The sequence below is a fragment of the Limanda limanda genome, chromosome 7, assembly GCF_963576545.1.
Source record: "Limanda limanda chromosome 7, fLimLim1.1, whole genome shotgun sequence".
In the NCBI taxonomy this organism is placed as follows: Eukaryota; Metazoa; Chordata; class Actinopteri; order Pleuronectiformes; family Pleuronectidae; genus Limanda; species Limanda limanda.
Window position 1 is genome coordinate 5,145,145 of NC_083642.1, and position 14,926 is coordinate 5,160,070.

Below are 14,926 nucleotides of genomic sequence, written 5' to 3' on the forward strand. Positions count from 1 at the left end.
GGTCAGCTCCTGGAGCTCCAGTGACATGCTAGGCTTGCACAGCCTGAAGGCAGCATGGGCCCGAGCTGAGTTTCGCCTCGGCCGCATCAGCACAACTTTCCCCACCATTACTTCAGCTGAATAAGTCAACACCAAACTGACAGACGTCCCCAGGCTGTTTCACTGGGAGCAGCCGCCACACTTTCCTTTCTGTTGGTCAGACCAGCAGATTATCTTCTGAACAGAGACCCTTTCTCTCCTGGAAGTTTCTGCCTCAGCTTATCGCGCCCCCCTCTTTAGTATTTTATTTTATGGTTATTGCAGAAACCCCTGCAGAATGCCTCGAGGAAAATGTGGTGTTAAATGGCCGACGCTCTGATCCTCTGAGCTGCAGCGAGATAGATTATGCTAGAGAGAGTACAAGCGTGCCTCGTGCAAGCTGCACTGGCTGTTTGCTGGGAATTACCCTCTATTGACAGTGTGACAATGCCAGGCGGGCAGCGGCACGGCGCCTAAAAGGATTACACAGCGAGCATGGCATGGCGGCACGGGGTGGGAGAGCAAGGGCGGCCGGGTGTGTGCTTCCTCCTTCCTCCGAACGTCAAGTGAGACAAACAAGCGAGCGGGCTGTTGGGAGGAAGGAGGATGTGTCACCTCGCCGGAGGGAGACAAAATGATGAAAGACAGAAGGCAAAAGACGGGATGCAAAGAGGAGGATGTGGAGTTGAAATGTAAAGACGTCGCTCCACCCCTCTGAGGATGATCTACAGTGCAGTAGCTTCCCTCTGGTTTGTAAAGGTCATCAGGATCAGGTTGACTCACAGAGTTAAACCAGTGTCATGGACAAGGAGGCTGCTCTATAGATTGAGTCCCTTTGCCTGTGTAGAAGGAATAGAGACAGGGACATAAGGGACACTTCTCTCACGCCTCCGGGACATCGGTGGCTTTGAAAGTGAAGGTTCTCCTGTGATCCACTGATGAATCCAGGCTCTGTAACCATAGATATATATAAAGACTAGATGTCTCGCCTGCGTTGCCGGCCAACGGAGTCGAACGTCCGCACATGGTGGCCATCTTGCCAAAGGCAGCTCGCTCACCCATAACATTGTGTTGGTAAATAACCATAACTTGCTCAATTTTCAACCGATTTTTAAACGGCTTGGTTTGTTATAAACGTCAGAGATGTAGATATGACACTGCGTACGTATGAATAATTATGTTCTTTTCTAAAAAATTGAATAATTCATGCAGTGTCATAACTACATCTCTGACGTTTATAACAAACCAAGCCGTTTAAAAATCGGTTGAAAATTGAGCAAGTTATGGTTATTTAAAAAGTAAGTACCACTACAACACAATGTTATGGGTGAGCGAGCTGCCTTTGGCAAGATGGCCGCCATGTGCGGACGTCCGGCTCCGTCAAACGAGACATCTAGTCTTTATATATATCTATGTCTGTAAGTGCCAACAGGGAGCTCAGTCCAATGGGTTTCATGCACTGGATTAGACTGGATTCTGGTGCTCGGTCCAGTGTGGGACGGGTTCTGTTTCGCCCCCCGGGGTCAAAGAAGGAGGAGCCTGTAGCCCGACCCGCCTGCGATACCGCGCCGCTGTCCCGTCCCTGCCGCTGCCTCACCTGTCATCCATCACGGCTGATCAGGCTGATCCGATTGGCAGCCGCTCATCCCATCTCCTCCGCTCTCCCGTTCCCTTTCTATTTTTATCATCCTGTTGTAGCTCCTCCTCCTCCTCCTCTCCTGTCTCCTTCTCTCTCCGGCCCCTTACATCGCTTATGTAACCCTCGCCAAGTCTACTCCGATAGCTGCCGCCACTGCCTGACATGGATATATTTAGCCTTTATGTTTTAAAGCCCGAGCAGTGCTAAAAGATTCATGTATGCAGACCCCTCCGGCAGTGCAGTGACACACTTACTTTACATCCAGAGCAATTAATGTCCAATGAATCTAGATTACAATGCCGCTGTCCCATGAGGGAGGAGGGGGGTTGGGGGGGTTGCAATGCTCTGATGGGTGCGGTACCCCCGGCACCCATCAGAGCATTGGAACCTCCCGCGTCACATGGCACTTTGCAGCTCAGTAAGTGGGCGCAGGTTGGTTTTATCCCCTCATAGTGATTGTTATCTCCTCCCTTCAGCCCTCTGCGTTATCTCTCTGTCCACCACTGCCTTTGTATCCCTCCACTTTCCCTCTCTACTCCCCTCTTCCTCCTCCTCCTCCTCCTCCTCCTCTTCTCCTCTGTGGAAGGGCTGGACCATGGCCAGGTCGGGAGCCTCAGCGGGGGGGGGGGGCTCTGCAGCACAGACGGCAGCGTGCCACCCTGTGCCAAGGTCGTGCTGGGCAGCCATATTGTATTTATTGAATAGGTGGTCTGCACTTAGCATTAATATGGCCCCTTGTTAGATTTACTATCCATGGCAACAGCAGAAGATTTGGTGCAGACGAATCCAGAACGCTAACAACCCAGGTTTTAATTGTTGGGTTTTCTTCAAATCAAGTTGTGTAGTCAACAGGGAGAAATGGAAGACAAAAAATAGGGGGTCAGCCCTTGGAAGCCAATTTTGAAAATTAGGACCTATGTTCCAAAAGACCTATGTACCCAGATTTATTTTGAAAAACTAGTCCCGAAGTTCCCACAGCCCTATGTTTCCACATTTCTAGATTTTTCTGAAAATTAGGGTTAGGGTTAGCAGTGTTGAGCTCAAGGGGGGTTTAGGGTTAGGGTTCAACAGCTACGGAATGGGTTACGGTTAGGGTTAGGGTTCACCAGCTACGGAATGGGTTAGGGTTAGGGTTAGGGTTAGCAGTGTTGAGCTCAAGGGGGGTTTAGGGGTTAGGGTTAGGGTTCACCAGCAACGGAATGGGTTAGGGTTAGGGTTAGCGGTGTTGAGCTCAAGAGAGTTTAGGGTTAGGGTTCACCAGCTATGTAATGGTGAACCCTAAACTACCAGGCAGGGGTAGAAATGTGGGAACTGTAGGAACATAGGGCCTAATTTTGTAATGAATATTAGAAATGTGGGAACATAAGGCTGTGGGAACATAGGGCTGTGGGAACATAGGGCTGTGGGAACAGGGCTGTGGGAACATAGGGCTGTGGGAACATAGGGCTGTGGGAACATAGGGCTGTGGGAACAGGGCTGTGGGAACATAGTGCTGTGGGAACATAGGCACGCTCCTAAAAAAAGTTAATTTAAAAGTGTGGTTTTCATGGGATTGTATGAAACTGACGATACATTTAACCAGAAAGAGTAACAACGCATGTGCCATCAGCGACTGGTGTGATGTGAACACGCTCCCGGCACAAGGACTCATGGCTCGTTCTGACACTCTTCTGATGAAGGCATGGGGGGTGCACTTAATTGCTTTTACAGCCACCTGGACCGAAAGAGCATCCTTGCCCTTGAGCGTCCAGGGAGACCTGTGTGCGTTTTTAATTTCTACACAACCGGTTCTATAACTGAAGCTGCAGACACGTCCTTTAATGTCACTCTGCAACTTTTTTCCCTTGACCATTTGTTGTTTTTTCGCCCCCTGCAGGTGACCCCAGTGGCCGGCCCCCCCGAGGGAGGCACGCGGGTGACCATCCACGGCACCAACCTGGGTCTGGCCTTCTCGGACATGGTGGGCAACGTGGAGGTGGCAGGGGTGAGGTGCACCCCCGTGGAGGAGGGCTACATCATCGCCGAGCAGTAAGTCACACAAACAGGACTGAAAATTACACAATATTCACGTAATGCAGTTATTTGAAAATGTATATATTTCGTTAATTTTATTAGATTAGATACATTTTAGACTGAACAGTAAGTGACAAGAACAGGAGTCAAACAACTGCGATTGAAAATAACACAATATTCACTAAATGCAATTGTTTGAAAATGTATATATGTCGTTAATTTTATTATATTAGATACATCATCGCCGAACAGTAAGTCACACAAACAGGAGTCAAACAACCGCATTTGAAAATTACCCAATATTCACTAAATGCAGTTATTTGAAAATGTATATATTCAGTTCATTTAATTAGATTAGATTCATTTTAGACCGAAACAGTAAGTCACACAAACAGGAGGCAATCAACTGCGATTGAAAATAACACAATATTCACTAAATGCAATTGTTTGAAAATGTATATATGTCGTTAATTTTATTATATTAGATTCATTTTAGACTGAACAGTAAGTGACACAAACAGGAGTCAAACAACTGCGATTGAAAATTACCCAATATTCACTAAATGCAGTTATTTGAAAATGTATACATTTAGTTCATTTTATTAGATTAGATTCATTTTAGACTGAAGGTTCCTCTTGCAGCGTTCACAATACAACATGTTCTTTTTAAAATCTAATTATCCCATTTTGTAAACAATACAATTATAGGAAGCTCAGCATAAAAACATAAAACAAATCATTGGATGTGTATGTAAACTGTGGTTTTCATATATTATGAATGGGGTAAAACAGCTCACAGCAAACTTTGATCCGTATATTGTGACATTAAAGCTGCCCCCCCCCTGGAACCTGGATCCTAGAGCAGGTCCAAACAGACTCCGCAGCTCGTGTAGTCAGCAACTCGCTCACAACAGCTGTGTGTGTTTACTTCTGTTTACTTCCCTAATGGTCCCACGCTGTGCATACATCACGTTAGAGTCGGTCCCGCTCGACCTGAACTAATGAAACGTGGCCTCGTGATTCGCTGCTTCGCCCGGCGGCCGCTCGGCGAGACGTGGGGGGGGGGGGTGGACCTCCTCAGGTGGTGCAGGTCCCGCGAAGGAGAAGCAAAGATGCACAAACGTGCTGATAAACATGCATTACAGTGTAATCACATCAGCACTTAATTAAGATTCGAAATAATGCAAGAAAATTCTAAAGGTGCTATAACACTTCTGGAAAATACTCATTTTGCAGCGACTATATGTGAAATAATTACACAATTTTTAGACAAATGCTTAGAACAGTTGTCTTGTATCTCAGTTGGTGTGATGTTCTCCTTTCCCCCCCGACTGACTCACACTCAGAGAACAAAGTTTTGAATAAATAGCTGCGAACACACTGTCTCTCCGCTGACACACACACACACACACACACACACACACACACACACACACATCTATATATATTCAAGGTTAGATGTCTCGGCCAACGGAGTCGAACGTCCCCACATGGCGGCCATCTTGCTACAGTCAGCTCGCTCACCCATAATATTGTGTTGGTCGTGGTTTGTACTTTTTAAATAACCATAACTTGCTCAATTTTCAACTGATTTTTAAACAGTTTGGTTTGTTTTTAAGCGTCACAGATGTAGTACACTTATGTAATTTTCTAAAAAATTGAATAATTTATGCAGTGTCATAACTACATATATGTGTGATGTTCTCCTTTCCCCCCCGACTGACTCACACTCGGAGAACAAAGTTTTGAATGAATAGCTGCGAACGCACAGTGTCTCCGCTGACACACACACACACACACACACACACACACACACACACACTCACACACACACAGGCTATCCCTGGCATGGCTCTCAGAGGAGCCTTTAACCCTGATTCTTTCCTTGACCTACTTCTGCCCTCGGAAAGAGAACAGCTCAGCACCGAGCCATCGCTGGAACTCACACAGTTTGTGTGTCGCGATACACGTGTCGCACACATGTTCCCGTTCACACACGAGTGCGACTCACGCGACGCCTGTTATTCTTTTACAATATCAGGCAACTTGTGGCTGTGTGTGAAGAGCACAGAGCTCATGAGTAATGGCGATGACTTACAGTGCAGTCTCTTTACTGGGCAGCTGTAATTAAAAGTCACTATGTGCCACTTGGCTGAAGGGGACGATTTGTCAGCTGGGCACTGATCTGACAGCACTTTAATCCAATTGGGGACAAGCCAGGGGATTCATTTATGTGGCATGTAAAAAAAAATAATGGAATGAGCGAAATTAGAAAAGGAACCTATGACCTGTTTAGTCCAACTTCAAGACAGCTGGAGTCGTCAGAGCTGGACTTTCCCTCCGAGTCTTTGGGGTTATTTATTGGCTCCAGGTTCATTATATGCATGTTTGAAGCTTAATTCATTCACCAGGCATCCTATGACTGAATTGGGCAAAAAGGGGGGGGGGGGTGATAAAACACACTCGTACATATTTATACGTCTTTTATGTTTCTACTTCAGAGGAGTGTGTGAAAAACATTCCTGCTTTGAAGAGAGAAGACCAAACTTTTGTGTTCTTCAGAGTTCCGGGACGCGTCTCACTGAGAGCTGATGATATTCTGAAGCATTTTTCATAGTCACCAGATTGAGTCCTCATCACTTTTAAGTTTTAAAAGGGTTTTTCTGCGGAGGGAAAGTGGCGTCTTAAAAGTGAAGATGCAATATAGTAGGATTTTGAAAAAGATATTTCCCTTAACCCAGAGAAACACAACAGTCCCCTTATGAAACCACATTTAAACTGACTCACTGAGTTTTTATATAGAAATCAGTCCCCTGATCCCATGAGTTACATCAAAGAATCAAAGAAAATGTTATAGAACTTCTAATGGGCTCGTTCCTGACCCAATACCACATCCTTCCTTGCATGGTCATCCGTCTGGTAGTATTTGTGTAATCCTGCAAAGTAACAGACAAACAAACAAACACAGACAAAAACCCTTAGGTGCTGTACAGGGATATTAAAAAGCAACACAGAGATTACATTTAATTTAGATTTAATATCTGAATACACAGCTTATAACAATTTTCAGGCAAAATAAAAGATTTAAAGGAGGAGAATAAATTGACGGCTGTGTTTTAATGACTGGCTCCACAGTCGTTTGTTGTAATTCAGGTGATCAACGCCGGAGAAACAATACATCTGCTCTGCTTCATCTGTCCCGCTCCTGTCTGCCGCCGCCGCCGCCGCCATCTGCCTCACGACACATCCCCCCCCCTCCCTCACTCGCCACGCTGTGATCGCATCTTGTGCTTTATTGCTCGCTGGCACCACCAATCAATAGACGTCCTCTTTTTTTTATTATGCCGTTTGATGTTGTCACCTGCGGCGCCGGGTGACGCCTGATCACACGTTATGATAAAGCTGTATTGATCCCGCCGTGTGATTTACATTCGGTGCGGCGTGTTGGCACGGCACCGGCTCGGTCGGGTGCCCGGTCGTTGCTGGGAAATTTACTTCAGTCCGGGTTGGATGTGTTGAGGAGGAGGAGGAGGAGGAAAGAGGAGGAGGAGGAGGAGGAGGAGGAGGAGGAGGAGCGCTGGTCTCATCTAAAGACTGTCACTGAGGGGGTCCTGGTCGATGTCTGTCCCGACGTGTCCCGTAATGAAATGAGCGAGACAAGTGGAGCGGATTGCATTCAGAGCGGAAGATAAATCGATATCAGGCAAAGTGTTTTGATTACTTTTCACCAAGTTTGGTCAAGAATTCAAACACATAAGAGAAAGTTCAAGCTTTAGTTTATTTAAATTAATAAATGACTCAAACATTCATGACATTATTGTTCGTCCAGATTCAACATTACCTTTTATATATCACCACCTCCTACTTGTGCAGAAATAGAAATAGAAAGATTCTGCACAGTAGTGATTGATGTCCGATATGTGCTCAACCAATCACGAGTCAGTCTAAGCTGCCAATTATGTATTTTATTTATTTTTTCTATACTTGAACAAACATCAGTGTGATTTTAACATATAAAAGGGACAATTATTTATAATTTTTATTTATATATATAGTTTTGATACTTTTGACCAAGTTTGGTCAAGAATTTAAAGACATGAGAGAAAGTTCAAGCTTTAGTTTATTTAAATTAATAAATGACTCAAACATTCATGAAATTATTGTTGGTCCAGATTAAACATTACCTTTTATATATCACCACCTCCTACTTGTCCAGAAATAGAAATAGAAAGATTCTGCACAGTAGTGATTAAGGTCCGATATGTGCTCGACCAATCACGAGTCAGTCTAAGCTGCCAATTATGTATTTTATTTATTTTTTCTATACTTGAACAAACGTCAGTGTGATTTAAAACAAATAAAAGGGACAATTATTTATAATTTTTATTTATATATATAGTTTTGATTACTTTTCACCAAGTTTGGTCCAGAATTCAAACACATGAGAGAAAGTTCAAGCTTTAGTTTATTTAAATTAATAAATGACTCAAACATTCATGAAAGTATTTTTCTTCCAGAGTAAACATTAACTTTTATATATCACCACCTCCTACTTTTGCAGAAATAGAAATAGAAAGATTCTGCACAGTAGTGATTAAGGTCCGATATGTTCTCGACCAATCACGAGTCAGCCTAAGCTGCCAATTGTGTATTTTTACTTCTTTTCTCTATACTTGAACAAACATCAGTGTGATTTAAAACAAATAAAAGTGACAATAATTTATAATTTTTATTTACTTGACATATATCTTGGCTTTATAGTTTGGTCCCTGTCCCATCCACCAACAGAAGAAGAAGGTGGGGTCTATACTGCTGCCAGCCACCAGGGGTCTATCGAGACGATTTGGCTTCACTTTTGGGGAACTGTCTTTTATCGTATACAGTCTATGATCTCATCTTTATTGTGTGTATGGACGTTAATGGATTGTTCTGTGTCTTTTGTAGGATTGTGTGTGAGATGGACGTTGCCCCCCCCGACAGCCGCCCTGGTCCGGTGCAGTTGTGCGTTGGAGAGTGTCGACCCGAGCTCCGGGCTCGCTCCTCACAGCTCTTCTCCTTCGTGGTACGTCCGCACATATCTACATTCTTCTACATACTCATATATAGAATTTAATATGACACCCTGAAAGTGTTGTGTATTCAGTACGAGTGCGACTGAAGAGCAGTATTTAAGTGGATCTGAATATTCCGTGTTTTAAAAGTAATTTGTACTGAAGTTATTGTTTGTGCGCCCGAAGGCAAATAACGATGTGCGAGTTGCCATGACGACAAACATTGTAATTAAGCGGCTCTGTGTGTGCTAATGCGTTACTACCTTCAACAAGGAGGTTGTGTTTTCATCCGTGTGTTTGTTTGTTTGTCAGAAGGATTATGCAAAATTGACTGAACCTGTGAATTTTGAACCTGGAGCCATGAATCTAACGTGTTTATGGTCTGGAGATCTATGAGTTCATATTCCACTAACAGTAGAAGGCTCCTCATCACCGGTGTGTGCAGGTCCCTGGTTGTGAGTCTTAGTTGTTATAGCCTCATAGTGTTTTTTTAAGGATTCATTTTTTAATGCTCTTACAGCGTTTTGGTATTTTAAAAACCGGTAATACAGCAATAGCTCTGACAAACAGGGGGAAGTTACCACAGTCAGAGAGGATTGGACGTTCGCTTCGAGGACACGGGAAAGAAATAAAAGTCAGATAAACAAACAACTTGGTAAATTGGAAAGCAGCGCTCCACACGGCAGGTGAACATCATCTGTGCGGCGAACAGATAATCTACTTTCCCCATTTGCACTCTCTCACACCCTCACAATTAATGATCCCTTAACAATTAACAGCAGCCAGTCATTACATACTGTTGTTTCCCTGGTACCTGCTCTAGCCTGCATCCTGGAAGTCACACTCTGGCGGGTTTGTCACCACGCAGTCTCGGCTCCGTTGTAAATCCCCTGCTACTTCCTCCTCACCACAGTGTCGCAGCGGTGGAATTCCTCTGAGAACTCATCACGCAAAACCCAGAACTGGCACCACTTGCGATCCCCCTGTATTTGAAGGCCATCTAAACAAAACAAAAAATACACTATTACAGAAATGTTCTTCAAATTCCTCCCTCAAAAAAAGCCAAACTCCCCGTGAGCCAGCACCATGAGCACTTGGCAAAGGAGGCAGTGTAAAATTACAGCGTGCATTTAGCTGTTTTTTAATTGTTCTGTTATGTTTGTGAGCGTAGGAATGAGCATGTGTGCGCTTGTCAGATTCCATGTGTGTGAGCCGCGTGTGTTTGTCAGTATGACGGCTTGTCTGCTTGGATACTTCTCCATCTGTCCGCCTGTGTGACGGCAGGAAACCCTGGTTATCTTCAGACTGTCTTTAAAATGCTTCCCTCACACACACACATGGGAGGACGCTGCCTCAGGGACTGGAAGAGCTCCTGGTTTCATCCTCTGTTCACTCTGCTGCCATCGGCCTCACAATGTGAATAACTGTAATATCCCGGGGATCTGTGATAATACGTGAAGCCGTCAGGAGACACCGCAGAGAAGCTTAAATATCCATCTTTTATTCTGACTTTTGGATCTCGTGATTTCTTCCCCATGACTCTGCTCTGACACTTCAACCCCTCTTTAAGATAAGATAAGATAAAACTTTATTAATCCACACACCGGGGAAATTTAAATAAAAGTCCCTTCCAGTTGTACATTAACAAAATGTGGAAAAAGTTAATTTCTGTTAGAAAGTAGTGCAACCGGTGCATTCATTCTTACAGAAACCATAACTCATATTCTTTTTCTGGAAGGGGAGGCCTAACTGCTCTTTTATTTTATTTGTTTCATTCTTTTTATTTTATATACGCTTTTCCCTTGTCTATCTCCTGTCATCCTGCTGATTGTGTATGTATGTATGTTTGTGTATACACGGATGTATGTGTGTATGTATGTATGTGTGTATATATATATATATATGTATGTATGGGTATGTGTGTATATAAATATATGTATATATGTGTGTAAGGATATATACTGCAGTGCTCATTGTTAGTTTGGGGTGGGATTTTTGTTGTTGTTCTGTTTGTTTTGTTGTCTGTTCTGTTTTTCTAATGTTTGTTCTATAAAATGGTTAAAAACCAATAAAAAGAATATATAAAAAAAAAAAAAAGAAAGTAGTGCAAATCTCTGCATCCTTTGTTTCTTTTGCAGACTCCCACCGTCACAGGTCTGTCCCCCAGCCGGGGTCCAGAGTCTGGAGGCACCAAAGTCACCGTGATCGGAGAGAACCTGGGCGCCGGCAGCAGCGTCAACGTGCAGTTTGGAAACCAAACCTGCGAGTTCTTCGGGTGAGACTTTCCTCCTGCAGTCATTTATCCCATAAACGTGTTAGTAGCAGCCCATCAAGTTTAATTTCCTGACACAGCCGCTTGGTGGGACATGCGTGGAGATTGTATTTATTGTATTTTGCACATTAACACGAGGTGAAAAGTGAAATGTTCATATTCAATGAAGTGCAAATGGAAGACAAATTAGAATTTCCCAGTTTTACAGTTTGGGCATCACAGTGTAATGTGGTTAATAGGAAGAGGAACTAATCTGCTCACTGTCTTGAATGATGTCGACTTCATTAAACAACTAAACAAGTGTAAAAACAAAAACCAGCAGGAACATTTCATAGTCCGCTTGATTCTGTTTTCTGTCACATTAGCTCTTGTCCCTAATATCTTTATGCATTAAATATATTTTTGCCTTTGTGTCTGTGTTTAACTTGTTTGAACTGCTACATGTCAGAGGAAGTTAGATTTATTACAAGCTGTGAGCATATGGGGAAGAAAAAAAACAAGAAAATATTTCTCCCATTAAGTTTCTATCTTCCGTTGCTTTCTTGTGTTTTTTCCTCTCGGTGTTTGTGAGAAATCCCCCGCGGGGGAACGCCGCTCTCTCTCTCTCTCCCTCTGTCAGAAACTTATGTAAATCTTAATAAGCTTTTGATGACCTACTGCATCAAACCTTGTAATAACAGCTTCCAGAAAAAACTGGTGCTTCACCCCCTTCCATCCCCTCCCGTGGCTTCTTCATTCTCTCCATCAATCTGCTCATCTCTTCTGTAACCCCTTGTTTTTCTTAATTCTCTTTTGTAGTTTCCCTCTGTTTCATCCCACCATCCCCTCTCATTCCACTCTCCACTGCTCCTGTGGGCATCTCGCTGCCACGCTGCCACGCTGTAAGGCAGCGGAGTCAAGCCAGCTTTAATGAGATACCGGGCTAATTACTGGCTTGTGTTCTCCTGGCATGGGAGGGGGAGGAGGACGGGGGGGTGGCCGTTCCACTACAAGCTCGCCTGTGCTAATGATTTTGGACAAATTCAAGGGGGGTGGGCAGGAAGAACATGGACCCAATGTAGAAGGAGGGGACTAGACTATATATTTTTCCTGGGGAATGGCAGGTTGGGATTCTTCTGCCTCAGTGGTTTTGAGCTTGTGCCACAAATTACTTCTCTGTTATGCATTCAATTTGTCCCTTGTTGATGCTGTCATGTAATCAAAATAACATCTCTATAGTCAAGAAAATCCAGTGAGTTAATACATTGATTCCACACTCTTAATCTGAAGTTAATTCCCTTCTTCTTCACCTGTAGACGGACCATGTCGGAGATAGTTTGCTACTCGGCCCCTTCGCTGTCCGGCCTGGGCCCGGTGCAGATCAGCGTGGGCGTGGACCATGCTCAGATCAGAGAGAGCCTCACCTTCGAGTACATCGAAGACCCCACGGTGCAGCGCATGGAACCAGACTGGAGCATCATGAGGTAAAGTCCTAACGCACACAGAACCCTATACAGCACCGTGTTTGTACACGGGAGGCATGAAGCTCCAGCCTGACCAGGCCAGTGGAAACAACCAGGCATGAGTCAATATTTCAATTAGTGTTCAGTTCTCTTCCAATTAGTCTGGATCTGATCGACGCGCCGCAGCCCCCAGACTGGAGAGGAGGGTCACTGTTGAGATTTGGATTTCCTTTTCCATTCTCCTATCATCTACAGTGTTGATCCATCTGTTGAAGGTCTTTGGCAGATAGATGCACAAGCACCACGCCATCCTAATTAAACTGGGGAGAGGGATGGAAATGAGATAGCGGCTTGCCTGAACAATGTGCTATCAGAGGTGTGAGTCCGCAGCAGATGGCGTGGGCTTGAGAGACGGAGGGAAGGGGACGCTGCGGAAGACGTGTGACTCACAGAGGAAGAAGAGGCTGGAAGCGAAGGGGAGACGGACGGAGATGGACGGGAAATTAGTCTTCTTTCTTCCACTCTTTCACAATCTGCTTTTTTATGCGGGAGACAGAAGGAGCTGGGTAATAGTGAGGCTGCACAACTTTTATCGTATATTAAATCATAATAATAACTCCTGGATCTATTGGTTGTAACACAAATGCTCATAATGACAGATCTCTGGCATCTGTCAGTTGCATCATAATCTTCTGTTTTCTCAGAAGTTTATTTATGGAGTGCCACAGAGCTCTTTCCTATCCTGTTCTGTTTGTGCATAGATGGTCATGTTTTACCAATAAGTAACCGTTACATTCACGGTTATGCTGATGACCCAGTGATTTACTTATTTCTTTTTCATTTATGTGTTTATTTTACACGGTCATTGCTCATGAATCAACAGCAAAGTGACAGGCTCGTTTTCACATGTTTCACTGGCCAGTTTTTAAAATGGGAACCTAACATTAATATAAAATTACGCATACAAACAATTTATACAGACTAATATTCAGGTTGAAGCATAACACAACATATGAGATTAAACACATCAGCACCAGTACCTACAAAGATTTGTCTAATTTAAAATGTTTTTTGGGGGTTATTTGAAATTGTTAAATTGTACTTTTCATCAGATCCAAATCAAACATCCTCTAACCTTTGCAAATAAAATATTGGTTAATATAAGTAGCCGGGTGTGCTTAGGAGTAAAATCATCTTTTCATACTGATGTTGACGAACAAACTAAGAAGCTTAAAGTAGAATTTGGGTTGATTAAGGTGCCTTTCTAACAGTAGAATTCAGATTGTACAAGTAATGTTATACAGATTATTATTGACATGCTGCTGCCCACACCCTAAATTTGAACTAATTAAAATATTGGGAATAACTTTATTCAACTTCTTGCTCCTCGTGGAATAAGCGTTTACAAGACAAACCTCCTGTATGATGATTGACCCATTTTTTCTTGATATATCTGTTTTATTCACAGCATATTATATTTACTTGTGTGTTACTGTCTCTCTTTGTCTTTTTTCTCGCACTTCTCTTGTCATCTGTCTATAAATAATTCCAGGGCACCACTGACTTTGCTCTCAATTTGTTTCCCCTGAATATATAAAAATTTGATTAAAAAGTAATTGTGGAGGAAGAGCAGCATCAGTCTTATCTCCTCAGTAGCTGATTATATAATTTAATGAGCCTGTGTGGACACTTCAAGGTCCATCTAGAGCCGTTCTCTGCATGAACCCACAGCCGGATAGCACATGCCCATCCTGCACTTGTTATTACAGTATTTCCAGTCCCGTGCATCTATATTCAGCACACCCACACTGACAGGCACAACAACAAACACAACACACGTCAACATCAGCCCAAACAGCTGCAGGGAGGGCTGCACCCCCCCCCCCCGGCAGCCTGCCTCCTGCTCTGTTTGTGCTGCTGCGTTATGAAGCCTGGGATTCGCCGCTGCATCCTTATGTGCTCGAGCCGCTTTGGTCTTTCAAACACAAATCTGCACCGTCTGATTGCAGCAAGTGAAGTGGGTTTAAAAAACATGTCTAATCATTCTCCGCTGCAAAAACGATTATTTGAGGATGAGGGTCCGTTTGATGCGTAGAACATCAGAGTTACAAAGTTTAGTTGGACATAGTAGTTCTATTATTTCTTTGTATATTACCTTCTGTTCTTTTTAAGAGGTTACAACGGCTTTTGACAAACACGATGATCAAACCTGTCCCTTGAATCACGTCTTTGTCTTTCTCCCCAGCGGCAACACCCCTCTCATGGTCACAGGAACCAATCTGGACGTGGTCCAGGAGCCCAGGATCCGAGTCAAATACTCCGGCCGGGAGTCTGTGAACGTAAGAAGCTTTTTTACACTGTCTTCTCCTCAGAGATATGTGCTGCACGTGCACCAGAATAATGCTCCTACATACACACGCTGGGTAATGTCTGCTAACTAGGTCCTGCTTGACTCTCTAAATCCTCCTATACAAGCAAGATAAGTGATGTT

The 14,926-nt window shown here is 43.8% G+C and overlaps 1 protein-coding gene across 1 annotated transcript in view; it reads left to right on the plus strand.

Annotated features, from left to right (window-relative positions):
• The window catches only part of plxna2 (plexin A2), a 196,252-nt gene that overhangs the window by 132,026 nt on the left and 49,300 nt on the right, over positions 1-14,926 (plus strand). The window contains exons 13-17 of the mRNA XM_061074305.1: positions 3,534-3,685; positions 8,615-8,732; positions 10,860-10,996; positions 12,289-12,456; positions 14,681-14,774. Of these exons, the coding sequence (XP_060930288.1) occupies positions 3,534-3,685; positions 8,615-8,732; positions 10,860-10,996; positions 12,289-12,456; positions 14,681-14,774 (669 nt within the window). The remainder of the gene's footprint in view (positions 1-3,533; positions 3,686-8,614; positions 8,733-10,859; positions 10,997-12,288; positions 12,457-14,680; positions 14,775-14,926) is intronic.